Source organism: Streptopelia decaocto (genome assembly GCF_964273445.1).
Source record: "Streptopelia decaocto genome assembly, chromosome: 2".
Taxonomy (NCBI): domain Eukaryota; kingdom Metazoa; phylum Chordata; class Aves; order Columbiformes; family Columbidae; genus Streptopelia; species Streptopelia decaocto.
The window spans coordinates 156,249,046-156,276,681 of NC_138655.1; the positions used below are offsets into that span (position 1 = coordinate 156,249,046).

General features: G+C 40.2%; 1 protein-coding gene across 2 annotated transcripts; it reads right to left on the bottom strand.

Moving 5' to 3' along the window:
* Window positions 1-771: 771 nt before the first annotated feature.
* On the bottom strand, window positions 772-27,478 carry ACTR3B (actin related protein 3B). Of its 2 annotated transcripts, none has more exons than XM_082045564.1 (12): window positions 27,319-27,478; window positions 18,278-18,333; window positions 16,418-16,542; window positions 15,328-15,438; window positions 14,848-14,943; window positions 14,014-14,121; window positions 12,779-12,922; window positions 11,993-12,166; window positions 9,172-9,264; window positions 2,840-2,965; window positions 2,308-2,391; window positions 772-1,715 (listed from the first exon to the last, which is right to left on the bottom strand). In XM_082045564.1, the coding sequence occupies exons 1-12, from the start codon at window positions 27,360-27,362 to the stop codon at window positions 1,581-1,583; spliced, it is 1,296 nt and encodes a 431-aa protein (XP_081901690.1). In that variant the 5' UTR covers window positions 27,363-27,478; the 3' UTR covers window positions 772-1,580. The 2 variants fall into 2 exon arrangements, with proteins under 2 accessions (XP_081901690.1, XP_081901691.1); XM_082045565.1 differs by having other exon boundaries at window positions 772-1,719.
* Between the last annotated feature and the right edge of the window lie 158 nt (window positions 27,479-27,636).

Sequence of the window (27,636 nt, forward strand, 5' to 3'; positions counted from 1 at the left end):
CAGCCACGCTGTGCTCATGGTTCTGGATTCTGCTGTATAGGGTAAAAACCTAAGTAGTCACCAGTGTAGTGACAGGCTTGAAACACAGATGTGAACATAGACATGCTGATGTAACACTGGAACAAGCTGTAATGGTACATGTTATGTTAGATTACTCATTTATTTCTTAGTGAGAGGACTGAGCAAAGTAAGCTTCAGTGTGTTTCTCCTCAGAGCTGAACTTGAAGTTCAAAAGCATTCAGAACCAGGCTTGAGTCATGGAGTCCCATTTTGTTTAATTGTTGATTTATGCTGAACAAATAATTGCTTGGTTGTGATCCCTCCATGCCAGTTAAAACCAAATTGATGTGTCTTGCAAATTATTGGGCTGCACAAACTGCTATAAAACCTCTGCTGACAGAGACTGGATAAATATCAGCACAGACAAAGTAAGATTTCCTATTCTATTGAAATTTAAATCGTAGAACAACAACCACTGTGTCCACAACACAAAAACATCCACCCATAACAAGGTAGTGAAGCCTTAGGACTGGGTGGGAGAGACATTAAGGAACCTCCATTCACAAGAATTTGAAACTTGACTGTGCCTGAGCAACCAGGTGTGACTTTGAAGTGAGCCCTGCACTGAGCAGGGGGCTGGGCCAGAAATCTCCACACATCCCCCCAACTTCAGTGTTACGGTGATTCCATGTACATTGATATATGAACAGAAAGCTAACCTTGTGAAATAAAATGGATGGGTATGTAAATCATGACTACCACAAACACTAATAAAGATGTTAACAGCTTTTATTTCACTGGTGCAAGGCCTGTGTGTCATCCACCACTCACCAACATCAAAACAAAACATCGTCTTCTATAAAACAGTTTCAGAAAATTCAAAACAAATTAACAGTGGCTATAATAAACTTCATACACTACTATAAATCACTTGTGTCATCCAAACAAGAACAAATCAGTTTCTAGCATACATGGCTTTGTTTTTTATTCCCCCAAAAAATACCAGCACAACTCCAATACATGCCTCACACCTGGAAAAGCGTAACATCACTCCATGACATTGATAGCTGTTCGTGCTTAGACCTAGTCATCAATTCACTCTACCAATATCATAAAATACAAAATGATATGAAAAAACCTACATTTACAAAGTACAGTCCCAATCCTGCAATCTAATCCTTTTGGGCAGGTACCTACATCCATTCCAACTCCCCCAAAAGGCAATGTGGTATTTAGTGCTCCATTGCTAAGATTTGATTGCAGAATCAGGGCACAAGTGGGAAAGGTTTCAATCTTTCCACAAGCAGCAAAACACTGCCTTATTCTTCTAGATTCAGTTTCAGTAGTATTTGCACAACCTCCTAAACCGAGACTTACCTATTTTCAATTACCTCACATTTAGGAAGGAAGAAGGATAGGCTTTAAAGTAGTCAGCAGAGAAATGGCTTTTACTGAAATGACTTGGGGCTGTAAGGTGTGCTTTAGTGCACGGTGGTGATCCAAATGCTTCCAAGCAATAACCGTATCTTGCTTCAGTATTTACAGTATCTGCTGCCTCCCTCTGCTTTACATGAGTTTCTTCACCAGCAAGATATCAGAGATCTTGTTTCCATCAGACGAGCATTATGACATGACTCCAAAAACAGGATTATGACGACAAATACTAGGGCCATACTCTTCATAGTCTTTCTTGGTGTGACATACTTGGAAAAACTCTGGCTATGAAAATATAAAACACATCCCCTCAAAAGCATAAGAATATATCAGGTAGAAAAAACAACAAATAAACTAATGCCTTAACATTTTTGTAGATTGCAGCTTTATGATGTGGTACTATATTTTTGAAATAGAATAAACCTAGAAATCTTAGGATATGAATACAACTAATCAAGAAAAGTTTGTCTGGACAGAAAACTGCTTTTAAACACATCAATAAGAAATCCCACTTCGGAGACAGGACTTGCTCTCATTTTCCTGTATTTGCTTCCTCTCATGTTTAAGATCATTGATTTAGATCCTGTATTCCCGAAGTCCTAACTAATCTCTAGTTCTGACTTCAAGAATGGAGGGAACACGCCACTATCATGTAAAAACTACTTCAGAACTACATCAAATCATAACATCCTTACACAAGTAAAGCTTCCACCTTCCCTATAAAAATTTTACTCAGATAAAAGTTGGGTAAGGATTCCAGAATGGAATCAAAACGAAAAGGTTTAAAACTTAGTGCTCAGATCAACTAGAGCCAGAAAACAACACGAAACTAAAATAAATAAATAAATCAGAACAATTTTGACACAGACTTACTGTTGAAGCCAGCATGGAACCGCCAAACCAAACCGCGTAACGCTGCATGTGGTGTGTTATCACTTGAACTTCAACTGGTTTGGGCTAAGAAAAAACAAGTCATATTTAGTTGTTTTATGTTTTCTGGCAAAATCCTTACAAACCAAAAGTGCTCAGACCCAGACATCTTCCCCCCTCCATTCACATTACCATCTCACACTTATTACTCAGTCTGCCACACTCCCTAGGAGACCAAGTTATAAAACTCTTCACAATTATTATGTCTATTAGAACAACAGTTAAATCACTCTCGCCCACTGCTAAGATCATTTATCTCCTAGAAGAAAAGCCAAAAATGCCCTTAGAGGCTGCCCACAGTAACTAAGATTTCTGTAAAGACATGTCATACATTGCAAGGCTACCAACATGTTTAATACCACATACATATATACTACTCATTTTACAACATTGCATTTTCCCTAGTGCGGTGAAAATTCTGAACTTTATTTCTTTCACTACTCATGTAATTAATGCACTCAAAATTCGTACTCACTTTTATCCGACCGCCACTGAGTTCCTCGCTAAGTCGCAATCTCGCATCCACTACTCTCTTCAAATCCCTTTGCAGTCGTCGCCCAAAGTCCCTAAACATTGTGGATCCTCCTGAGAGGACCACATTCTGCGCAGAAATTAAAGATGCATTATTTAAATCCACCTTCAAGCAAGTTTCCCGAAAGTCAACACTGCAGAGGTGACTATTTGAATCTTAACATCATTAGAAAGCTGACAAGCTAAGCAGAACAACTTAAGCATTGCTCAATTTCCATAGGAGATCCATGGTCCCCTACTTTCTTTTTTTTGACCCCCTTTAAAGAAGAGTTTTATATCAAATGTTCTTACAAAAGAGAAGGATTCCATTAAAATGGTGAGCTAGTACCCCCTACATGTGCAGAGCAGCAGAAATAAGACACTACATCAAAAAGTTTCCCAGAGATGCTCAGAGTAAGCAGTAGCCTCATCGTATTACTCTTAGTGTCTTTCCAAAAGCTGTGAAGTTATCTAGCACTCTTTTTTAAATTATTATTTTAAGAGTTAAACTTCTAAGCATAGCTACCAGCGAGTCAAATGGTTCTTCAAAAAGGCAGCACACCTCCAAAGAGGACAGCAGCACAGAGAAAGGTGCAATACATTCACCTTTGCTGTCTACACCTGCTTGCCTGGTATTACTTACTTTTCAGAGCAGAACCAAAAGCCTCTTAGCCCAGACTTGTACTTGGATTTTGAATAGAGGTTTTAGAATGTCACATCCTCAATTCTGATAATGTTACAGGGTCATAGACTAATAGGGAAGTTATTTTAAAGGTGGGGGGGATTCAAAACAGCAACCCCAGAACACAGCATTGGTGGCAGCAAAAATGCTTTTTGTAATCAGAAAAACAAACTCGGTACGCGACAAAACGGCCCTTGCGTACCGCTGCAGCTGCAAACCGAAGTGCTAATCAGTGCTTTCTGAAGCCTTAGACACATGTCCACAAGGAACTCAGCTGAGATTAAGAATTCATTACAAACGGGTCAAAGGATTCTCTCTCGGTAATAGTTTTTGACACTACAGACCAAGCCTGAGCATGTAATGAAAGAATCTTGAACCGCTGTTCTCAGCCAGGCAGCCTGCACAGAGATCTGAAGACTCAGAGACATGCATGGTAAGTGTTCACACTTGCAGGGTGCAGCAGTAACCACCTGGACTTTAAGCAACTGGTAACAAGGAAAACCTTGTTTGCAATATGTAAAGTGAGAAGAAAGCTGTTTATTTACATTAAAAAAAAAAGAATCAGCAGGAAAAACTCATTTCTTCACAGCTTCAGATTATCTACAATCTAGAAGAGTGCATAGCAAGGTAGGTGTACTTAAAAAAAATGGCACACATCCCCAAAACATTACTGAAACATTTCCCAAAAGAAAGAGGACAAAGGTGAGGAGCACTATGTATAGTTGGTCCTAAAATGAAAGCAGAAGGGAGATTCCCCTTCCTCCCCCCGTACACAAGAACATCCATTCCCCCGCATCAAAGTGGTCACGCACTCCACATAGGAAAAGAAAACTGCCAATGGAGGAAAAAAAAAAGACAATGACTAACCTGAGTGATGAAATAGCAATTAAAAAGATGCCATCAGAAAATATTACCTGGAGATAATGAAGTTGGCAAAGGCAGTGAAAGGAATAATTCTATTCAAAGCAAATTAAACGTCAAGTATACTCCAAGAAGTGGAAAATGCTAGCACTAAAAACAGATTGCAGAATATATCCAAGAATAATTGTTTGAATACATCTGAGACCAACTCATGCAACTACGGATTAACAGTAACACTGAATCTTTTATTATTCCAGGGTTAGAAGCTAAGAGGTTACACCTTCCTCAGATAATGATTATTCAAGTGCTCCTATACACCGAAAGAAGTTTAATAATAATACTGGTCAAGGAGAACAGAAGCACCAGGGTATACTTGTTGAAAAGGTGAGTCACTTCATTATCACATCTCTGGACAAGCCAGGCCAAGCAGAATTTTGGATGTGTAAAAAAATGTCTCACCAGCTGCCATTATAAGATAGTTAATTATACAGTTACAGTTCCCCTGCTCGCTGCAACTCTTGTTAGCGCTGGGCCAAAACTGCGCTAATTCTTCAGCAGGCGGTTGCTCACGTCTGGGCTTCAGTAAGTTCGCACAGCTCAGCAGAAGGCAGGTTGTCCTCACTCACAGTGAAAGCAGAATCCACACACGCTCCCCACCCCTCAAGCAGCACACCCACCACTTACAAACGACCCAATGAAAGTGGGAAAAGACTGTCAGATTAAAAAAAATTAAAGAAATTATGAAACCACCACACACACACACACAGCAAATACCTTCTCTAGAATAACTGAATGTAACATAGGATAGTAATTCCAGCAACTACTTAACAAAAAAAACTTACCAATCACGCATGCTAAATACCTCTGTGGAGAAAGCTTACTAGTGATATTTGTGTTTTCAGCCTGCCTGGGAATTCTCTGGCCTCCCAGAAACCAGAAGTCAGGATTTAAGCATCTGTTTCCAGCTGCTTCCTTTAAACAAGAATTCTTCTGATCTCACCCTGCTCGAACACACCTCTCCTGGTTTAACAGCTCTGAGCTGACCACAGGTTTCACAGCTAACACTGGTTATCAGACCCTCTGACAGAAAGAGGCTCCAGCTGAGTTTTACTTCTTTTAGCTAACTGGTTGAAAATTTGCTTCAAAAGAATGTATTCCCTTAGAAGAGAGGGTTGAAGATCTTCCACACAGGACAAGTAAATAAAGCAGGCTGTTTCTGGAAGGAAACTGGCGGGTGAACACCAATCATCTTGGAGGGTTTCTACATAAAACTACCAAAAAGTATCAGTAGATCCCAACGCTACTGAGCACAAGGTGATGAAGTTTGTGCATCTTCACAGCGCAGCCTGTACCGCAGTACAAGGACACGCTCCGCTGGACACATCAGACTTCGCAGCATCAAACTGAGAAGCATCCGCTGCTTTTCTGGTGAATAGGAACTTCAGCCACACACCCCAGTTTCCCTTCCTTTCTTCTCTTCCCTTCCTAAATTAGTGTTGTTTAAAGTGACACAACCCCCCCACCAGAGACACGTAGTGAGAGCAATATATGACTGTTAATAAAAATTATTATGGGTAAAAACTAGAAGGGGCACAAGCTGAAGCCAAGCGCTTCATGAGCAAGTGAATCATGATCCTGAGGGTCTCTTCCAAACATAAAGTTTCTATGATTCTATAATTAAGCCACATGCCTCTTAATTTTGTTAAAACAGGGCAATATTTGTCAACATTGTGTAGAAAGTATAAGGAGAAATATTATACATAACAAACATATTACAAAAAAGTAAATGTATTGTGAGAAATGCTATTTAAGTAAGTTTGGCTTTTAATAATGAAGAAACAATTTCGGTTTCTTTAAAATCATAATTTTCAATGTTAATTAAACAGCACAAGTAACAGCAAAAGATTTCAGCATGACTTACGGTCGTGCTGTTTCACAGGAATATACCTGCGCTCAGACACAAACATAACCACAAAATACTGCAGATGCATCAAGCTACTCTTAAATAGCTAGCGTGGGTAATGTTATAAATTTAATTACAGCTGTTATAGAAGCAAACAGGGCTTCTCAGTACTCCCATGCTACAGTGGTAATCACCCAAGACTTCCACGTGAAGTGGCAGGAATACCTTTCCTTTTTTGTGTCTTATCATTGGTGCAAATACAATGCAGAGCTAAGGGCTTGCCAGTCTCTCCACAGAGCATCTCTGCTCTGTACTTACTAATTAATAGCAAACATTGTCATTTTTGCTGAAGCACAGAGAAGTCAGATGAATGCTACCCAGTCTTCAGCTCGAGGATATCTACAATTTTGGAGAGGAAAGGCAAGAATAGGGTTGATACAGCAAATAAACTGGGCACCATCGCAGCCGGGATTTCTCCCTGCAGCTCGCAGTCTGCCAGCGCCATCTACACACCATGCAGCGCATATGAAGCTGTTTTCAAAAGTATTTCCCACAAACTCAGGTTAGACGTGATGTTAGAGGGTACGCTTATCACCCCTTTAGCATCCTGCATCCCAGATCTCTGCAGGCTTTGAGGATGGTTCATTATGAGCTGGGCTGTCAACAGTTTAACCTCCCAACAGAACAGAGTCTAGTGCAAATCTTAATCAAGGCAGCAAGTTCAAGTTCACTATTGTCCACAATAGCTGTGCACACAGCTAAGATGTCATCTTCTCTGAGGAAAAGAGCCAGTATCTTTAAGTTTTCCATGTACCTCCATTTCTACTGAAAACCTGTATGATTTATCTACAATAAACCACCGCATTTGCCCATATACTACAGTCACCCCTCACACAATGTTTTCAGCCCCGGAAGTAGCTTAAAAGTTTGAGGTCAATGATGTGACAATTTGATCCATCAATTTTAATCGTGAATAATTAAACAAGCTTGGCTAGGACCTTTCAGATATACTTCTGACAGAATTTACCTGGTTTCAGATGTCACTTGTTTTAAGTTATTTAATCCATATACTTGTGTGAAAAACAAAGCAGAAAAAAGTTGAAAGAAATGAACTTTTGGGACAGCCAGTGACCCTATGCTTATCCTTTCTACTGGGGGAAGGCACAGCCTCAGAACTGTCGCACTGTCTCTTCTCTCAAGTAAGAAGTGATAGGACGAGAAGAAATGTCCTCAAGTTCCACCAGGGCAGGTTTAGATTGGATATTGAGAAAAGTTTCTCCATGGAAAGGATTGTCGGGCATTAGAACAGGCTGCCCAGGGCAGTGGTGGAGTCACCATCCCTGGAGGGGTTTAAAAGAAGCGTGAATGAGGTTCTTAGGGACAGGGTTTAGTAGTGGACTTGGCAATGTTAGGGTAACAGTTGGGCTCAACGATCTTTAAGGCCTTTTCCAACAAAAATGATTCTATAAACCACAGAAACTAAGAAAGTATGAGTAGATTTCTGCACATATAGACCGTCCTAACCAGTGAGAACAGAGATGCTCTTCCCTTTGCAGTGATCTGGCATTAATAACTACTGACATCTATCATTCTATTCAATAGGTAGTTGTGTTACATTGTTTTAATTAAGCAAATAAAACAAAAAAAAACAGAAAATGGCAAAACAAGGGAAAGTTATTTGCCTCCTGAGGCGAGGAAAGAGTAACTCGACCTCAGTTTTTAAATAACATTTTCTGGAAGTCAGTACTAATCCCTACTCTACCAAGCAATGAAGCGATTACTCTATGACAACTTTGGTCTTTCAGGAAAAAAAGCACAGAACCTAAGCACTACCAGACACGAAGAGTTTCCTAAAGTCTCCTGCAACATACCTAAGCTGAAAGTCTTGAAGACATCTACTGCAAAATTCACTCCACATATGAGCTTGTTAAGCAGTTTAACTTGCCATTTTGACCTGCACCACAGGTTTGCTCTGAAGCTCTATGTCTCATTCTAAATTACAGAGTATGTTTACTAGACAAGTAAAACAGACTGAAAAATCCTAATAGTTACAAATCACCCTGAGATGACTTAGAATGAGCATTAAGTTTGAACTAATAGGTGAAGAAAACTGTCACCTTATACACAAGCATGCAAACCTCTCCATGGTATTATGATACGCTGTTATGTGCAAAAGGGCACTTGCTGCTGCACAAGCAGAAAACAACCAGGAAACACAAGATGTGCTGCCAATATAAAGAGAGTCTGCCATAGGCTACGCCTGTCAGTACCTTCCTTTTCACTTCTTAAAGAATCAGTGATTGAAAAGTACTCTGGACTACACCCTGGACAAGTTCAAGCAAGCATAATTAACTCCTAAAACATTTTAATACTGGGTTCAATACCTGGCTAAAACTGCAGACAGTGGGCAGACACAAGACTAGAGAAAAAAAGGAAAAATCTGTGTATTTGAAACCACAACTTAATAAAGCAGGGGGTGAGGGGAATAAGAGGGATGAGACCGTTACATAACCCTTAAAATAGGCAACAGTCAAAGTCGTTCATGCACAGAATTCACATTACAAGTGTCAGACACAAATAACCCCCCTCTGTCTCAGTTGCTCAGGAACTTACTTATGTATCAAGCCACTGTTACAGATAAGTCTTCTTTCAAAAATAAAAAGCAGCCAGTATCAAGTACTCTTCATTCAGAAGTGATACTTTCTTTAACTTGAACTTTATTTCTATTCAAAGTTCACATGTCTCATAGTGAGGGAAGTGGTGAGGGCCTCTTCCAACCTAAACGTTGCTATGATGATGATGCAGATATTTAGTCTTCCCATAAGTTAATCTTACAACACAAAGATCATACCTTATATAATGGACGCCGGACATCAATAGGACAGTTCTGTATAACTTCATCAACTACATCCGAAATGGATTCCATAAAATCAGGATTAGCAAACTAAAATGAAACAGAACAGGCATTAGGTTCTTCATCCCAATGGAGAAGCAAGAAGGCAGAAGTGAGACTGTAGAGATTTTGTAACGGCACTTTTAAAGGAGCGGGGGGAATCAAGGTCAGTATTACTCCTGCTCACCACTTATTCTACATGATAATAAATCCACTTCTGTACATGGGAAATAAGAATTCCCTTTTCTGCTGAGAAATTCAGATTCTCTTCTTTGGTCGTAAATTGACTGTTGACAATTTGTGCACTATGGGCCTACGACTGCACGTCACATGAGCCTGCGCTTTCCTGCAATATGAAACATATTGTTACTGTGCAGTGTGGTCCTGTCTTCCCTACCAAGTGAAATCAAAACTACCCGTGTGAAAAATCAAAATCTTCCCCTATAAAAAGTTTTCAATCCTAGCAAAATACTTGTGTTAAATTTCCACGAAGAAGTCTGATTTTTTTTTTCCAAGCACACAATCTCCAATATTCAAAGAAGGAATAATACTCTAAGGTTTTGAATGGAAATCCTCATCAATGAGAACATTAATACAGTGCTAATGTAAATTTCTGCATTTATTATATAAATACTAGAGAGTCAGAGTTGCTAATGTTAGAAAACATTCTTGGACTGGTGGAACTTCTCTACTTAAAACTTAATGGGGTCTTTAAACAAAAACCAACAAACCAGTTCATAGCCAAGGTTTTGCTCTTTCAGAGATTAAACTTCAAGAAATTAAATGAATTATCAATGAATAATAATGTATTACTATAGATACATTATATAACTTGAAAATTTCCCAAAGGTGTAGACACTATTTGAGATTCACATCCTAAACATGTATCTAACTGGATAAATAACAAAAGCCAAAACATAACAAGTGTACATTGAACTGAAAGAAAAATTATTGTAGCAAAGAAAGTTGGCTTGGAGATTGGGAGCCATAAGAATGATGTGAAAAATCCCCACGAATTCAAGCTAATTTCAGTAGTAAGAATTAGTAAGTAGTAAGAATTAATCATGCAAGATGCTAAAACATGAAGCCACATGAATTAAAAGAGAAAAAAAGAAACATTGCTCTCCTCTGAATGAACTACAGCCTGAAAGCTTCTCCCCAGCTCTCCATAAAAATATGGGTAAAACAGCAGAGCAAAAGGAATAAGGAGAAATGAGAGCTGCGGCATCCAAAGCAGAGCATAACATGCTCCCAGAATGGGGACAAGAGAACTGCAGAATTGCAGTCTGCTAGTAAATACCATGTGGTTGGAGAACAGCAAGTAAAATATCCAATTTTAAAAGTGGAGAAATAATCTGGATAACTACAAACCCCGAAGCCTAACTTCAAATGTACTGAAGATGTGAGAACAAATTTTGTAAACTGAAAATAGCAAAAGATTACAAGACGGCTTTACCAAAGGCAGCTTTTACCTTGTTAACGTGATGCCTTTTTAAGTGAGGAGCTAATGAAGTCCAGAGATAAATTCTCTTTGGATGCAGTACATACCGTCTAGTGTGTTTTTCTTATCTAGAAAGCCAGGTCAGTTGTGTTGGTTTTGTTTTATTTTGTTTGGTTTGTTTGGGTCTTGTTTTGTTGTTGTTTGGGTTGTTTCTGGTTTTGTTTGGTGATTGTTTTGTTTGGGGTTTTTTGTTGGTTCTGTTTTGTTTTCTCAATACAGAGCCAGGAAGCTATCAAGAAATAAAGAAACTGGAAATTAGTCCTTTATCCTGTTCCTAACAGCCTTTGAGGAACTATGGAAAGAGGAGCTGCAGAAATGATGCCTGACATGGAATTCAACACTTCTGTAAGACCACACGGGTAAACAGCAGGGAGGACAAACTATTTAGCCCAGAGGTTTAATGCTGGCACAAAATCAGATGGCTACAAACTGACTACAAAGAGACTAAGGCTGGATTTTAGACAAAAGGTAGAAGAATGAGGGTTTTTTAATATTCTTCCAATAGGAGGAGGATAGACAAAGGGAAACTTCACCAGTGTTAATGTGGATCTTGATTGTATTTTTTAATAGCATCATAGGTTATGGGTGGCTGCAATAAACTCAGTGGAGCGTATAGAAATGGAGAGGACCTTCTCTGCTATGCTGTAACATACTAAAACTTGACTCTTTCCCACAGTATCACAATATCCTGAAGCTCAGTCAAACTGAACTCCCGAAAACCAGACTAGGCATTGTAATGTTTCCCAGAATTGCACATGTACACACCAGAGATTTCAATGGACAAATTTAGCACCCATGCTTTATAAACTGATTCAGAATCAAAAGTAAGTGCTTAAGATTTAGAATATTATCAGTGCATTGCTACCGTGCAGAGTAATGCCCAAAGGGATTGGCAACATAACCAAATCCGCAGTGCAAAGACAAACTGGTTTAAAGCAATGCTGAAAGAAAGAAAGAAGGAAAACACTATATAAAATCTCTAAGTTCAAACAATTTCTCAATTTCTTCTCAATTTTAAATGCCTTGAGAGAAACAGAATGTTTTAAATATTACATAGGACATAAGAAAAAATAATTCTCTGCCCTGCTTATGTTTTTCTGCGCCCAAGTGACACGAGGCTGCCCGTGGTTTGCAGTTGACATGCAGCGGTGTCTCGCTGCCACGGGATGGCGAGCTGGCTCCAGAAATAACACCAGAAATGACAGCACCTCCATCCCCCAGCTCCTCACTCACCCAGTGAAGTTTCTATAACTTCATATTGCTCGGCCCTATTCTTACCTCAGGATGAAAGAAAATTTCAGGTCCGAGGAACCTTTCGTAGCCGACATCTATAACAAACTTGTTTTTGTTGATGGCATTGATGCCTGTGTACTGTTTGATCCACTTTCGAGGATCTCCATCGTACTTGGCGAATTCTTTCACTATATCCGGGCAAATGTAACAGTATTTCTCCTGTTAAGAAACACCATGCATTAAAAATTGCCTAAATAATTATTCTATCATTGAATTAAAGTATAACACAACCAGAAAACAAAGGTATGTGAGCATTCTTACAGATGGGGCTGTTCAACAAGTGTTCTCACCCAAATGACTACTGAAGACTCAACCCTACAGGACAATGCACATGGCCTATTTGTTTCAATCAAATTGCACACTGACTCATCCAGATCAGTCTCTCAAAATCCAAACATCACAACCATTAGGTCTATGATGATAACAAAGTTCAACGGGGAGCTCTCATTGCAAGATCAGACCCACTTATCACCCTACTGACATTACATACACTTATTTTTTATTAAATTAAAAAGCAAATTTTAAACAAATTTAAAGCTTAAAATGGTGATGGAACCTGCAGAACACTCGCTCCAAACAGTCTAGCATGAAGATTTTCTTCCTCTTTCTCCTTCCCCCACACTTGATTGGCTAAAACACCAGAAGCTTGTGTAATTACAATACACTGCCTGCATTTGCATTTTTAAAAGAGCCACTGGCAACTTGTTAAAGCCAAAAATAAAGTAGCTCAAAGAGTTGTATTTATTTATTAAGAGATAAAGAAAGATGTACCTTTATGGCTTTTGCTGTCTCCAGAGATTGTTCAGGAGGAATTCCCACCTCCCTTTCCCTTAGGAGTTGTTGAATAAAGTAAGTAATATCTCTACCTGCAATAGGAATATGTTTAATGCAACTTCCAATGACGTAGCCTTCTGCCTATGTAGGAGGAGAGGAAAGAAAATATTTAGGGAAAAGCATACTGTGGATCAGTAACTAACAGCAAAACTAAAATCCATTTATATAATGGTTTTGATTTTTTAATTAAAAGTAAAATCTTTACACTGTAAAATTACTACGAAAATGTCCAGCCTGCTGCAAAGTGGATATTATTTTTATTTAAAATACCTTGACTACTACTTATAAACAGATCCTGATTATCTAATAGACATGCAAGTGATGGACAAAAAATGTTGCACACATTAGAAGTCAAAGTCTGGTCAAATGGTTCCTTTTAAGTATGATCTGAAAAGCAAATGGACTATGAATAGACCACTCGTGTCCTGTTTGATAGTGAAAAATGAATAGGAGAAAGTATAAAATTTATTAAAATTCTCAGACAAGAAAAATGAAGTGAAATAACTATCAATAAAGCGCAATAAAAATAAGAAATCTGTTTTCTGTATTTTTTTCAGGAAGCATTTACTGAAAACGTTGGTACTGCTGAGCCAACATTATTTCTTCCATTGTTGTTTTTTATACTTTTCAAAGTTCCATATGGTAAATACTGTTATTCCCAGCATTTTCCATACTAAGAAAATATGGAGAAGACCACATTAATACCAAAATGCAAGATGAAGCTAAAGAGAACCAAATTTTCATTTCTAAAATAACTGATCATTCAAGCATACTATATGCTTCAGAAATACACAAAATTACATCAACACAACAGATGTCGGTATGCACAGATAATTGTATATTTTTATCATCCTAACGTAATTAAGCCGTTTGAGATCGGCCACGTATATGAACCCACATTTATAGAAGCTCATCATTGTTTCCACACAAGCAGAGTTCACTAACTTCTAAAATACAATGAACTGTGACATTCCTATCGTCTGCAAGCTAAATTAATTGCATAAATAATAAAATACATACTTTTCAAAGCAATCATAAGGGAACAAAAAAATCCCAATCAAGCAACACTAAAAAATAAAGCTTAGTTTGAGACTTCTTATTTAAACCTATAGTAAACAAACCCCATACTTGTCCAAACCACCGATAATTTCAAATTGCATCCTGCTACATACCACGGGAATTACGTGGGTCACTCCGTCACCACTGTCGATAACAATGCCAGTCAAAGTACGTTCTCCAACCTGCCGTGACGTCCAAGAGGCAGCGAGGGCCAGCACTGCCTACATGACAAAGAGTTTCTGTTTAGAGTGGGCAGACTGTGACAATTTACAGGCTCAGAAAATACTGTGTCAAACATTTTAGGCATGTGCAAACAGAAGACTATAGATACTGTAGTTATACTGTACTTTAGAATCACAGAATCAACTGGGTTGGAAAAGACTTCAGAGATCATCAAGTCCAACCCTTGGTCCAACTCCAGTCCATTGACTAGATCATGGCACTAAGTGCCACGTCCAATCTCAGTTCAAAAACCTCCAGGGACGGTGAGTCCAGCACCTCCCTGGATAGCCATTCCAATGCCTGACCACTCTCTCTGGAAAGAATTTCTTTCTATTATCCAGCCTAAATTTCCCCTGGAAGAGTTGAAGCCCATGCCCCCTTGGCCTATTGCTGACTGCCTGGGAGAATAGACCGATCCCCACCTGGCTATAACCTCCCTTCAGTTAACTCTAGAGAGTGATGAGCTCACCTCTAAGCCTCCTCTTCTCCAGACTAAACAAGCCCAGCTCCCTCAGCCTCTCCCCACAGGTCTTGTGTCCCTTCCCCAGTCTTGTTGCTCTTCTCTGGACCCGCTCCAGCACTTCAATCTCTTTCCTGAACTGAGGGGCCCAGAACTGAACACAATACTCCAGGTGTGGCCTCGTCAACACAGAGTACAGGGGAAGGATCACTGCCCTTGTCCTGCTGACCACGCTATTATAGAAGTATATATTCGTTTTGTTCACCTGAACAGCGATGTAAAGTCCTGGTATGTTAAAAGATTCAAACATGATTTCTGCAAGATACTCTCTGTTTTCTGGTGTGTTCAGTGGAGGCTCTGTCTGCAAAAAAAGGTTTTGAAAAAGCATCTCAATAGAGTCTTAATGGTTCATTTTTATTGATTAGCTTAGTGTGGTAACAAAACTTTTTAAATTCTCAATGCACTCAAAATAGAAAATTTCAAATATAATTCAGTTTAAACAAAGTGACTGAAGCTAAACAAAATCCAAACTGCAGTAGCCTGCATCACAAAATGAACAGAATTTAGTCATAATGCAGCTTTCCAGATTAATTTCCTCTTCCTCCTCCTCTTTCCCCCGCCCCAACCATGCCCTTCAACGCTGAAGAAATAAAAGACACACAGAGAAAAATCCTCCAACAGAGCTACTTCTGCTTGGAATACTATTTAGTTTTCCTTTTACAAAAATCTTTTCTTACCCACTCACCATTAAAAAATAGTGATCCTCAGGTTCAGCTCGTAGGTATTTAAAAATGACCTGCTCCATGAATCTCTCCATGAGGTCCCAGTCTTCAACAATTCCATGTCGAATAGGCCACTGGAGCAAGAAAACTTATCAATACTCTAGACCATACAAGGATAAAGAAACCCAGGAATAGGAACAGCTCAAGTCCCCAAACGCTCATAACTTCTGCAAGAATGAAAACACATCAACTCATGGTTACCTTATCAAATTCTCCATTCTAATTTTGAGACACTTTGAAGTTAACCTCCTGCTCCCAGTATTTCAAACTACCATTCTATCTTGTAGGACTAGAAGTCAGAATCCAGGTTCCATTCCTAATACTGTTATTGCTCTGTTGAGGCACTGTGCTTTAACCTCTTTTTGTATCAATTTTATCATATATAAAATTGAGAATCATATTTGGCTTCAACATGCCTTCCAATCTACTAAAAGAAATAAAGACCACACAGGCTATATATTTTTCAGTGAAAATTCTGGCAAGGATGATGTTTACATTTTGTTCAATGTTAAGAACACAGTTGACATTTAAGTAATACAGTAGGATGTATAAAATACATTTTTTTTCCACATAATTCACAAGCCAGTAACATTTTGTAAGTACAAGAAGTCCTTTACCAGGGTATGGAAAATATGATTCACAGAAAAACTGCATTGAAGACAGCCCTCCACAAAACAATTGTGACGTTCCCCGAAGCAAAAGTATTCAACACATTCACATGCCATGTTAAGGGGATAGTTTTAGCAAGAATTTAAATATTCAGTGTTTGTGACTATTTTAATAGCTAATAATTTTGAAAATTGCACAGCTGCACTGTATCAATGAATATTTACAAAAGATTCAAACACCAATCACACAGGACAGTATTAGTGAAATAGACATTAAAAAAAAGTAAAGCCGTGACAAAATCATGCTGTTTTTAAAAAGCAATAATACTTCACAAAAAGCAAATGTGTGTTTTAAATGACTACCAAAAAAAAAAGGCCTAGAAGAGTATATAATAATAAAAATGTGAACATTTGGAAACGCTTCCTGAAAATACTCAATGCTTACCTTTGTAGCATAGGTAGGTTTATCTATGGCTTCATCTCCTATGAAAAAGTCCAGATCATCAACGCCTTTCATTACCCTCCTCTGAGCCTGGTCACCTACTTTGGCTGATTCTCGGATTGCAATACCTTCAAATAAAAACCCAAACAAATCAAAACAGATTAATACCAAGCAACAAATATTTATTTACTTAAGGATTCTTTTCCAAAAATAAAAATAGGGATATAGAAATTCTAGTTTGCAGAAAGCTGAAATCATGTAAGCGACCTATTGACAAACCAATATAGCAGAGTTCATTCTCACTGCATCTTGCAGGATTCCGGTCACCCATCCCTTGTTAATGTAATTAATAACTCAGAGAAAATCTTAAAAATCTACTCTGTTACAGACTACAGCAGTCACTAAACATGTGCTAGTGCAGCTTTCCACCGGACATACTCTTTAAGCCATTAAGCAATGTGATTTTTCTGAGGTTAAACCCTGAGAATTAAGAGACAGAGCACAGGAGCAGAAAATAAACTATATACTTCAGAAATCAGTGTTGGAATAATTATCCCAGTTGGTGAGAAGGAGGAAGGGGGTGGGGGCAGAAATCAGTTTACAGTGTTACAGAGAAATCTTTGGAAACACTTACGCTTCCCATTAGCAGGCTGCAACTATCACTGAAATTATCAGATGATCGCTGCTACAGTCAAGAAGATAAGACAGCAAAAAACCCTCCAAATCTAGGGCAAGCTATAAATAAAACTAAAGTCCTCTTAAAACATAACTTTATTTATATACAGTTTTCTTTTAATAAGTCATAATCAGGCTCTAAATAACATACAGTAAAAAATACAGAGTAGACAGGCAACATCCACAAAGACACTGAATACTATCAGCGCCAAAAACTACCGACAAGCAAATAATTATTTTGGAAACACTTCTAAGCCCCAACAAGTTTATAGTTTTATATAACAGGATTTTAAACAAATTCCCAGGAAGCTCTTGCTATCTCACTTCTTTAACGTGAGACATTTAAATCTTTACTGGTGGTTCCAGTTGGAATTTTTTACAATACTTAAAATATTTAGACTACAACTAGTAGTGCAGCTACGCCTGGTAAAGAGTGTGTCCCCTCCACCTCCTTGGCCTCCAATTACCTTAATTATTTCCTTATCTTTGTACCTTCTCCTGTGAGTAGCTACAAGGCAGTCTAGATGCATTAATAAGTAGTTTACTGATGAAGTTCACAAAGAGTACAAGGCATAGAGATAACCAGGAGATAACAGATGTCATTATAGACACATTATAGTCAGTGCTACTATTTATAAACATATATAGCATGTGAGAGAAACCATTAAGACAACAATTAAAATCTAGAACACCAGAAAGGTAGAACATTTTAAAGAAGTTTAACATACATAAAAATTGAGAGTAAATCTGCTCAACAAAAGTATGTTAAATGGGCAAAAATATTTTACTTGGTAAACAGGGGCCCGAAAATAACATCTTCTAAAAGGAACAACTTTTTTGAATATTAAACTGTCTACAGTCCCAGACAATGTAAATAAGGCACACAACACCTGCACTTTAGTACTTAATTTGATTGGAAGCCTTCTCCAGATTATCCGGGTAATAACCACGGTGTCAGGTAGACAGGAGATAAATTGTATTCTGTCTGCTCAAAGCATCCTGGCACAAAAATAATGGAGATAAAGGAGTTCTGTTTAGCTACACCCTAGCCAAAGATGCTAATGCAATGAATAGCACTTCCCAGATGGACAAGAGACTGCAAAGACTGAGGTGGAAGGAGGAAAATATGTCATTTGATCATGAAAGTGCTCAGTGATAGTGCTGTATATTAGACAAGAAATTACTCACATGATGGGATAATGAACTGAGGTTCTGTATTTCCTGCATAGCCAAGTTTCGTATACCTAGAAAAAGAATGATCACAAGGTCATTGGATGCACTTAGAATTTAAAAAAAAAAAAAAGAAAAACCACTTCCAATTCACTACACTTCTTGAAGTGAAGGCCAAACAATCACATACCACATCTACATTTTCTGGGTTATGCTTGCAAGTGTCATCCAGCTGAGAAGAAAACCCAGAAGTGGTAAATATTTTAGGTGTTATTTATTTTTCAGACACCTCCAGTTAACAAACTTTAGTAGTATTTTTCCCAAACCATGACATCTGAGAACTCAGCTCTTACATTCTCCATCTTGTTGCCCAGCTATAACCAAAGATGGGCAGGTTACATTCTCCTCTTTGGCAAAAAGAGGGCTGTGCAGATCTTACCTTTCAGAAAGCTACTATGACCAAAGATGTCATTAAACTTTGCATATTCGTTTAATATTGCCAAACACAGGAAAAAACAAACAAACAAACAAACATATCTTAAGTACAAACCACAGTTACCACAGTTCAGAACTCCAGTTTCAAACCCAACACAATTCCCATTCGTGCCTCGCACAAACCCTTCACTTTGTCACAGGTATAATATCACAATATCTGTGTGCAGTAAAATATACATCCTAAACCAAAGTAAGCATGCATTGAAAAAATGCTTTAGAAATAGGCAGCAGATGGTAGGAAGCATCGTCTGTCACTTTCAATATAAAATCATAGAATAGTTTGGGTTGGCAGGGACCTCCCAAGCTCATCCAGTGCCACCCCTGCCATGAGCAGGGACATCTTCACCAGCTCAGGTTGCTCAGAGCCCCATCCAGCCTGGCCTGGGATTTCTCCAGGGATGGTTCATCCACCACTTCTCTGGGCAACCTGGGACAGGGTTTCATCACCCTCAGTGCCAAAAATCTCTTCCTCATGTCCAACCTGAATCTCCCTCCTTTATTTTAAACCATCACCCCTTGTCCTATCGCAACAGGCCCTGCTAAAAAGTCTGTCCCCATCTTTCTTACAGGCCCCTTTTAAGCACTGAAAGGCCGCACTAAGGTCTCCCCGGAGCTTCTCTTCTCCAGCTGAACACCCCAACTCTCTCAGCCTGTCCTCCCAGCAGAGCTGTTCCAGCCTCGGATCATTCCTGTGGCTCCTCTGGCCCCTCTCCAGCAGGTCCATGTGCGTCCTGTGCTGAGGAACCAGAGCTGGACCAGCACTGCAGGGGGGGCTCACCAGAGCAGAATCACCTTGACCTGCTGGGCACATTTCTCAAGCTTGTCCAGGTCCCTCCAGATGGCATCCCAGCCCTCAGGTGTGCCATAGATATTATACATACCTATATATGATACATACCTATATAAGATATATATTAATATCTATTTTAACAAGCAAAGCATCAAGACAAAAAAAGAAACTGGCAACTTGGGGAAGGAAAAACGAAGAAAAGGAATTTTCACACAAAACCTAAAATCTCTGTATGGCTTTACTGGCTGCAAGCTAGTTCAGGTCTTGAGCGACTAGAAATAATTAACATCCCAGACTATAAAAACCAGCTCTAATTCCTGAGAGATGGGGGAAGAAAAAAGAAGAAAAAAAAAATTAAATGCCATAGACTGAAGTGTTTCTCTAATATTGTCATTAGATTGGAACAGGAGTACAATAATAGCATGATTTGAGAGAAATTAGCATTATTCACATTCATTTTTACCATGGAAGCCTAAAGCCGTGACATACTTAAATGAGACCAATCACAATCCAGGTTCTAAAGTGAATTTAGAGTCTTGGTCTACAGTCTACTTGCAATATTTGCAAACAATATTATGGCATTGCTCAAGCAGGAGGTTGCTCCTTCATTAGCAGCTTAAACAGTAAGTTTCCCTTTATGGAGTATTTGGTAGGAAAACACTCATTAAGAGTCAGTTTGCTTAGATAAAGGAATTAAATCAAAACTGAATTAGTAATGACCTAGGAATTCAAATATCGTATTTTCAACATCTCTTCAAAGCTACAGCTTCAACAGACTTCAAATAATAGTTAAAAAAGCCATTTTCCCCAAGGCTAAAAAGACAAGGACTGGGTTTTGGGGGCAAGGGTTTGTTGTATTTTAATCATCATTATATGGGCATATGCTTTCAGTCATTCAAAATGTTTATACATACTTTCTGTGAATCGCAAAAAAATATAATTAGGACATAAAATTAGACTGATTTGTAAAGAAGGCCATTACTAGCAAGAATTCTTTTTATTATTATTACTGCATAGTTTCTTCACATTTTAGAATGAGGCCTATCCAGGGAACATCGCTAAAAACATAACAAGCAACAGCAGGAGTTACACTGGGATTTAAGACACATTGCTTCGTTTCTCTCTCTGAAATGGGTTTTGCTCAAATGCACATAGTGAGGACCAAGGAAACTGGATTCTGGATTCAAGAGACCTAGTTCTAAGACTTTGAAACTGCAAACAGGCAGAAACCTCATGAAAACCACCCTTCAAGCCCCAGTGAAAAAAACCTAAAGTCAATACATACATATATATGCATATACCTAAGCATGTAAATATGTAGCTACACCCTCTTATACAATTTTTATATATTTATATATGCGTATACATACACCTATATAAAAATTAAAAGGCTCCTGCGATATAACCAAAACTGTTTTCTTAAACTAAACTCTGCCCAAGAGGCAAGTTCAGTTTACCACCTTTTCCCCCTCTACCCACATGCTAAACTCGCACCTGCTCACAGGAGTATAAAGAAAATGCCCTCTCAAAGTGCCTATTAGTCTGCAATAGTTTTATCTTCCCTCTCAAGCAGGGATGATATCCCCCTACTAGAATAACTTCTAAAATTACCAAAAGCCTATAGCTCAATATTTTGCTGATCTTTTTCCTTCTCCAGGTGAATTAATCCCAGTTAAAACTGTAAGATAAGCTTTTTTCTCAGTATCACAAGATGAACATCTGGAAAGATTTGTTTTGCATGCAATTGCATGAAGGATTAATACTAGAACTATAGCATCATGGAATCATTTTGGTTGGAAAAGATCTTTAATATCATCGAGTCCAACTGTTAACCCAACACTGGCACTAAACCATGTCCCTAACAACTTTGTCTAAACACTTTTTAAACCCCTCCAGGGATGGTGACTCCACCACTGCCCTGGGCAGCCTCTTCCAATGCCTGACAACCCTTTCCAGGAAGAAATGTTTCCCAATATCCAATCTAAATCTCCCTGGTGCAACTTGAGGCCATTTCCTCTTGTCCTATCGCTTGTTCCTTGGGAGAAGAGACCAACCCCCTCCATGCTCCAAGCTCCTTTCAGGCAGTTCAGAGATCAGAAGGTCTCCCCTCAGCTCCTGTTCTCCAGCTGAACCCCCCAGGTCCCTCAGCCGCTCCCATCACACTTGTGTTCCAGCCCCTTCCCCAGCTTTGTTGTCCTTATCCTTATTTAGGATTAAACAAGGGGCAGACTTGAACAAGCAGTTGTATTTCAGGTGTTTTGACAAAACCAAATGGAATGGTAACTCAAACTACTTTCAAAATAATTGAGGATGAGAAGGAAAAGACAACGTGCTCAGGCCATGGCGGGCTCAGTCCCAGATTTTTCTTCTGCCCAGCAGGACTCAAACACATTCCACCTTCCAGAGCCATACCCAAGAGTGCATTAAAGTGTTTGGGTGACCCACTTCCATGAGCTCCTACAGAGATTGTTCCCTTTTATACAAGATATTTAAATATTCATTGACCTGAAAGGCTCTGGACTTAAACAGTTAGAGAGGTTACCTGGTCTCCAGTCCCTTCTCCAATGAATATTTAAGCATCTAAAACATGGTTTTCTTTCTCCTGGGCTACAGCCTAGCAGACTAATGGTAATGCAACGTCTTGTGATCTGTAAATTACAAAGACAGCTGTAGGGAACACGTAGATCATCAGTATTCCAACTCAATTTCATTAAAAGTAGCAGATTTATTGTGGTAAGACAGGAACCTACTGGAAACTCTCCAAAATATAGGATACTGGAGACTGCATTAAAGATGAGGAGAAAACTGATCCAATAGACTAAGGCTACTTCATGCAAGAGATCTGGAGGGAATACTCATTAAAAAAAAAAAAAATCACTGGCAATTACATATTGCTGAAAACAACAGTTTCTAAAAATAGTGTTCTCTCCTACACAGTGTTTTCCCAGGTGATTAGTTAGTGCACAAATCAGTTTCACCAGCATGAGGAATAGTTGTCCTAACCCCCTCCCTTGTGAGGTCCTGCCATGGAAAGATGGAAAAATTTACATAGAAAACTAACTGCAAAGACATACAAATGCACCAGACTCGGAAGTAGATGCTGCACTCTCAACCACTTTAAAGAGCACAGGTATATTTTGAAAAATTCTTATTAAAGCATTGGAACACCATAATTTAAGCATATAAAGTCACAGACTCAGGTAGCTGCTTTATCCGTCTCAAAATACAAGACACACAATTCTTCTCTGGACATGTATGCAAAAGGACAAAGCCCAGGTGTCAACACTTCAGCATTTCCTCACTTTTTATTGCTTTTTAGTCCAGATCTTTAAAACAATGTGTTACATCTGAAAAAAAAAGCTCTGAAAAGATAGATACAAAGCGACTGAAAACAACAAAATGCTTTAAGAAAGTCCAGTAAACAAACAAAAAATAACCTCAGTCAATGGAATGTATTTTCTGATGCTAAATAACTAACAGTTATTACTGCCAGAACACCAGGGATGTGATACTGCCATAAACAGTATCATCATTATTACAAATATGGCTGAGAAACTCACAACACAAGGTTTTCATAAAGATGTGGAAAGGCACTTCCAAAATGCAGGAGAGGTTGTGATGAGGGAATGGTAATGAAGAAAGGAGGTATGAAGAGGGAAATGTCAAAAATCTATTATGTCTGCTCAAGTTACGCAAGAGCACCATCAGCCACTATAGAATAAAGAATAAAGTGTTTTTTCTGAGAGTCTAGCAACTTTAAAGAACTGAAGCCTGTGATTATAAAGAGCAGTTAATTAACCCAGCAATTACAGTAACGCCTGCTGACAAATCTCACATGTAAAGAGCAGAGGTAATACTCGGCTAAAGCAACTCATTTAACATCAGAAATACAGTAAGAGGGGGAAAACGTAACATTTTCAGAGGTTCCAGCCACCTTTAATAGCCCAGCAACAACAAACACCTTAAGCTTCAAGATTTAGACAAGTCCAGCTCACTTCTCCCAGAAATCAAGTATTTACCTCTAAGCTCATCAGCAAGACTTTGCCAAAGTCATTTTTCTTTGCTAAAAGAAAAATGGACTTTGATAAAATACACCCAAAATAGAAGTACTCCTCAGTGATTGCAAATACACACACTGAAGAGAGAGGTATTTTAAGACATCTTTGTTTCACACACCCACCTACTAGTGTTCTGATGTCCCACAGCTAAATGACAGTTAATTAAACTAGTTACGAAGTTTAAAGCTACTTAAAACAGCAACACCAGGAAGGCTTGCTAGTCCTAAGAAACTAAAAATAGCATGCCCTTCTCCACAAAAAGACCGATAGCAATGTGTAAACTGATCACGAGGAAAACCTCACGCAAAGAAAATGAAGATGTAGCGCATGAAAATTGAAGCAGGACAAGTCATTCGCAAATACTAATGGAAAAGACGGTAACAAATTATTATCGCTTTCTGCAAAATCTGTCACAAACTGTTCACTCTATTCATAAAGAAAGTTCAAGTCATCTATCCAATAGAGAAAAGGAACGTTACCCTGTCCTGCTATGAAGATACCTTCTCACTGGAGGGCTGTACCTATTTTCTATACACCTGTTGTAGCCTTTTTTGGTAAAATTCCCACACTGTACAGGACTGACGCCTATGGCCACAAACAACAGTAAATTACACCAAGCTCCTTATGAGCAAACCACCAACAAGAGTCTTTTCACAAACTTCTTAAATCCCCTTACACAAAGGGAGATTAGTGCCTGGACAAAGCACCTCATTCAGTACCGGAGATGTAAGTAGAAACTGCATTTTATATACATAATGTTCCACGGTTCATGTCTGCATATACCTTTTCCTTTCCACTATGCTCTTCAAAGTTTTTAATCAGAAAGCACTTTCACAAATAATTTGAATGAATTGTTTGAAGCTTTGAACCCAAAGTAGATTCATTCTAACAATAAGAAGATTTTCAGCCCACACAGCGGAAAATTCCAGAGACTGCTTATCAATGAGTCAAGCTAATGCTTCTGGCTGCTTTGGTTCAGACTCATTTCTTCTCGAATTCTGCAAGATAACTTATTTCAAATTCAATAATCTCATTGCTGAGAAGTCTTCCATATGTCGGGGCCCTGCAGCGAAGACGAGCAGAAGTCCCATCAGCAGAGACAACAGGTTGTCTCATATGAATTAAGATCATTTGGAGCCATGGAAATGCAAAGTTGCACCATTTGGGGACTATCCGAACCCTTCCTGAAACAAACTGATATACACGCCCACACACACCAACTCCACCAGTGTTTCCCATGCTAGCACTAAATAGATTTTAGAAGTTCTACTTAAAGTATTATTTATCTGAAAGGACAAAATAAACCGTTTTCTGTCCTTACTTATTTTGTACAACTGTTGGTCCGCAATATCTACTGCTAGTGCAACACCGTAATACCTCCACAAACTGAGAGCGAAGGAGGTCCCCTCCAAGAGATAGGCACCACATTTAATACATTTTCTTCATTTTGTAGTCTTTACTGTAGCCTTTTTAAAGGATCCACCTAGAGCTCCCATTTATCTCCTTGAAAACCTCTTCAAAGCTGTCAAGTAATATTCCAACAGTTAAGTAATATTCACCAACAGTTCTGTGGAGAACAGATATTGAGAATATCTTCAGCAAATAAACAGAAGGAACCTGGGAAATTACCAAGGAGTATACAATACACAGGCAGAACCACATGCAAGATAAACCCGTTCTCTATTCTACTCTTAAAGTTTCCAGCTGTGGACTCCAGTACTCTCCACTGAAGGGACAGAGCTGATTTCTGGTAAGATAAAGTAGAAACAGAGCAAGAGACTTCTACAAGCTCTGTGACAGCCAAATAAAGACAGATTTCAAAATACAAAACACTTTTTCAGGAGAAGGCAGTGTGACACCACATCATTGGGAATTGCTTCCTCTGGTTATCTAGGAGTTTGGGTTGGTATTGGGTTTGTTTTTGTTATTTTTTTAACGATGGTACAGTTTGGGGTACTTTAAAGGTAACTTTCCAAGCATTAAATAAACAAAAGTAGTGCTGGAAATTCCCTGCAGAGGAAAGGTCTATCATTGCAATAAACTGATGCAATTAATGACACTGAGGCACAGCCTGACAAGTAAAGCTACTGGCTGATGGATACTCATAGATGGGTGCCTCCTGTTCTCAGAGCTGCCTGTAACTGTTGGGCCACAAGAAAGATATTAACAATAGCACACTGTATATTCGGTAGCACCTTCTGACACCTCCCGCTCCTGAAGCACAGCAGAACTGGTCTGTCGGATGGTGAATGGGTCTTCTCCAGCCATGGACAGGTAGGAAAGACCTGTTCCTGAAACGCCTCCTGAACGCAGCCCCTGCAATTTAGGTTAATTTTAGCCCTCAAAGACTTGAGCGACTAAACTTGTGGTTTGGCTAAATGTCAAATAAATCATAGAAACATTTTGGTTGGAAGAGACCCTCAGGATCATCAAGTCCAACCATAACCTAACCTAACTCTAGCACTAAGCCATGTCCCTAAGAACTTCGTCTAAATACTTTTTAAACCCCTCCAGGGATGGTGACTCCACCACTGCCCTGGGCAGCCTCTTCCAATGCCTGACAACCCTTTCCAGGAAGAAATGTTTCCCAATATCCAATCTAAATCTCCCCTGGTGCAACTTGAGGCTCTTTTCTCATGTCCTGTCACTTGCTACTTGGGAGAAGAGACCAACCCCCTCCATGCTCCAAGCTCCTTTCAGGCAGTTCAGAGATCAGAAGGTCTCCCCTCAGCTCCTGTTCTCCAGGCTGAACCCCCCAGGTCCCTCAGCCGCTCCCATCACACTTGTGCTCCAGACCCCTCACCAGCTTCGTCACCTCCTCTGCACTCTCTTCAGTACCCCAACGTCCTTCTTATGATGAGGGGCCCAAAACTGAACAAAGGATTCAAGGTTTGGCCTCACCAGCGTTGAGTACAATGGCACAATCACTTCTCTAGTCCTGCTGACCACACTATTCCTGATACAAGCCAAATCTCACACTGATTTGACAAAGCTGAAGAAGAGGTGACCTAGTGACCAAGGAATACCACTAGTATAAGACAGCGGGCTGTTGTCTCATTGCTGGCCGGAGGTAACACCTGGGAAGGTTCAAGAAGATGTACATGCCAGACATGACCCAGCGATGATGACCCACTGTGGATGAAGGAGACGCCGCAGCCCATGGACACACCTCACCTGCCTCTGGGCCAGCGCTGGGTCACAGCGCCCGGGCAAAGTGAATCTGTGTCCTCTTTCTCCGGGCAGTCGCTTGAAACAAGCCGCCCCAAATGTTAGCAATTTAGCGATGCAATAGTTTGAAGTCGGAGAACACGAACCAAAATCGGACCCGAGAGAAAAGGGCACGTAGAAACACACCATCCCCGGAGGCACCGGGGGGTACGGCAGGACTGCCCTGCCCCGAGCTGCCAGCGGGGAGGATCGGCCAGAGGAGGAGGAGGAGGAGGAAGGGCAGGAGGAGGAGGAGGAAGGGCAGGAGGAGGAGGAGGAAGGGCAGGAGGAGGAGGGCACTGCGCGGGGGGCAGCAGCGGCCGCCCCAGCGGCCCGCAGGGGAGGGAGACCCTCGCCCCAGGGGCGACAGGCAGGAGCCCGGACCCGTGACAGGGGAAGGGACTCCCCGCTGAGGGCGCTCGCCAGCACAGCGGAGACACCCCCCAACTCCCCCGAAACAGACTGGCAGCGCCGGTTCCCCCCCGCTCCGCCGCCCTCCCCACACTCACCCGGTGCCTCCGTCTATCACGCAGGGGGGCAGGTAGCTCGCCATGCTGGGGAGCCGGCAATGCGGGCCCTACGCCACCATCCAGGCCGCCGCCGGCTCCCCCGGGCCGGCCCGGCGCGGCCTCAGTGCACGGGCGGCGGGCACCATGCAGCCGCCTGTCAGCGCCGCCCCCGGGGCGCATGCGCCGCCCGCCGCCACCTGACGCGGCCGCCCCCGGGCCGCCATCTTGGCTCCGGGCAGTGCGGGGCTGTGGGGGTGACGCGCGCGGCTTTAGCCCGTCCTCACGGGCTCTGGAGGCGGGTGGGGAAGTGTGTCGGAG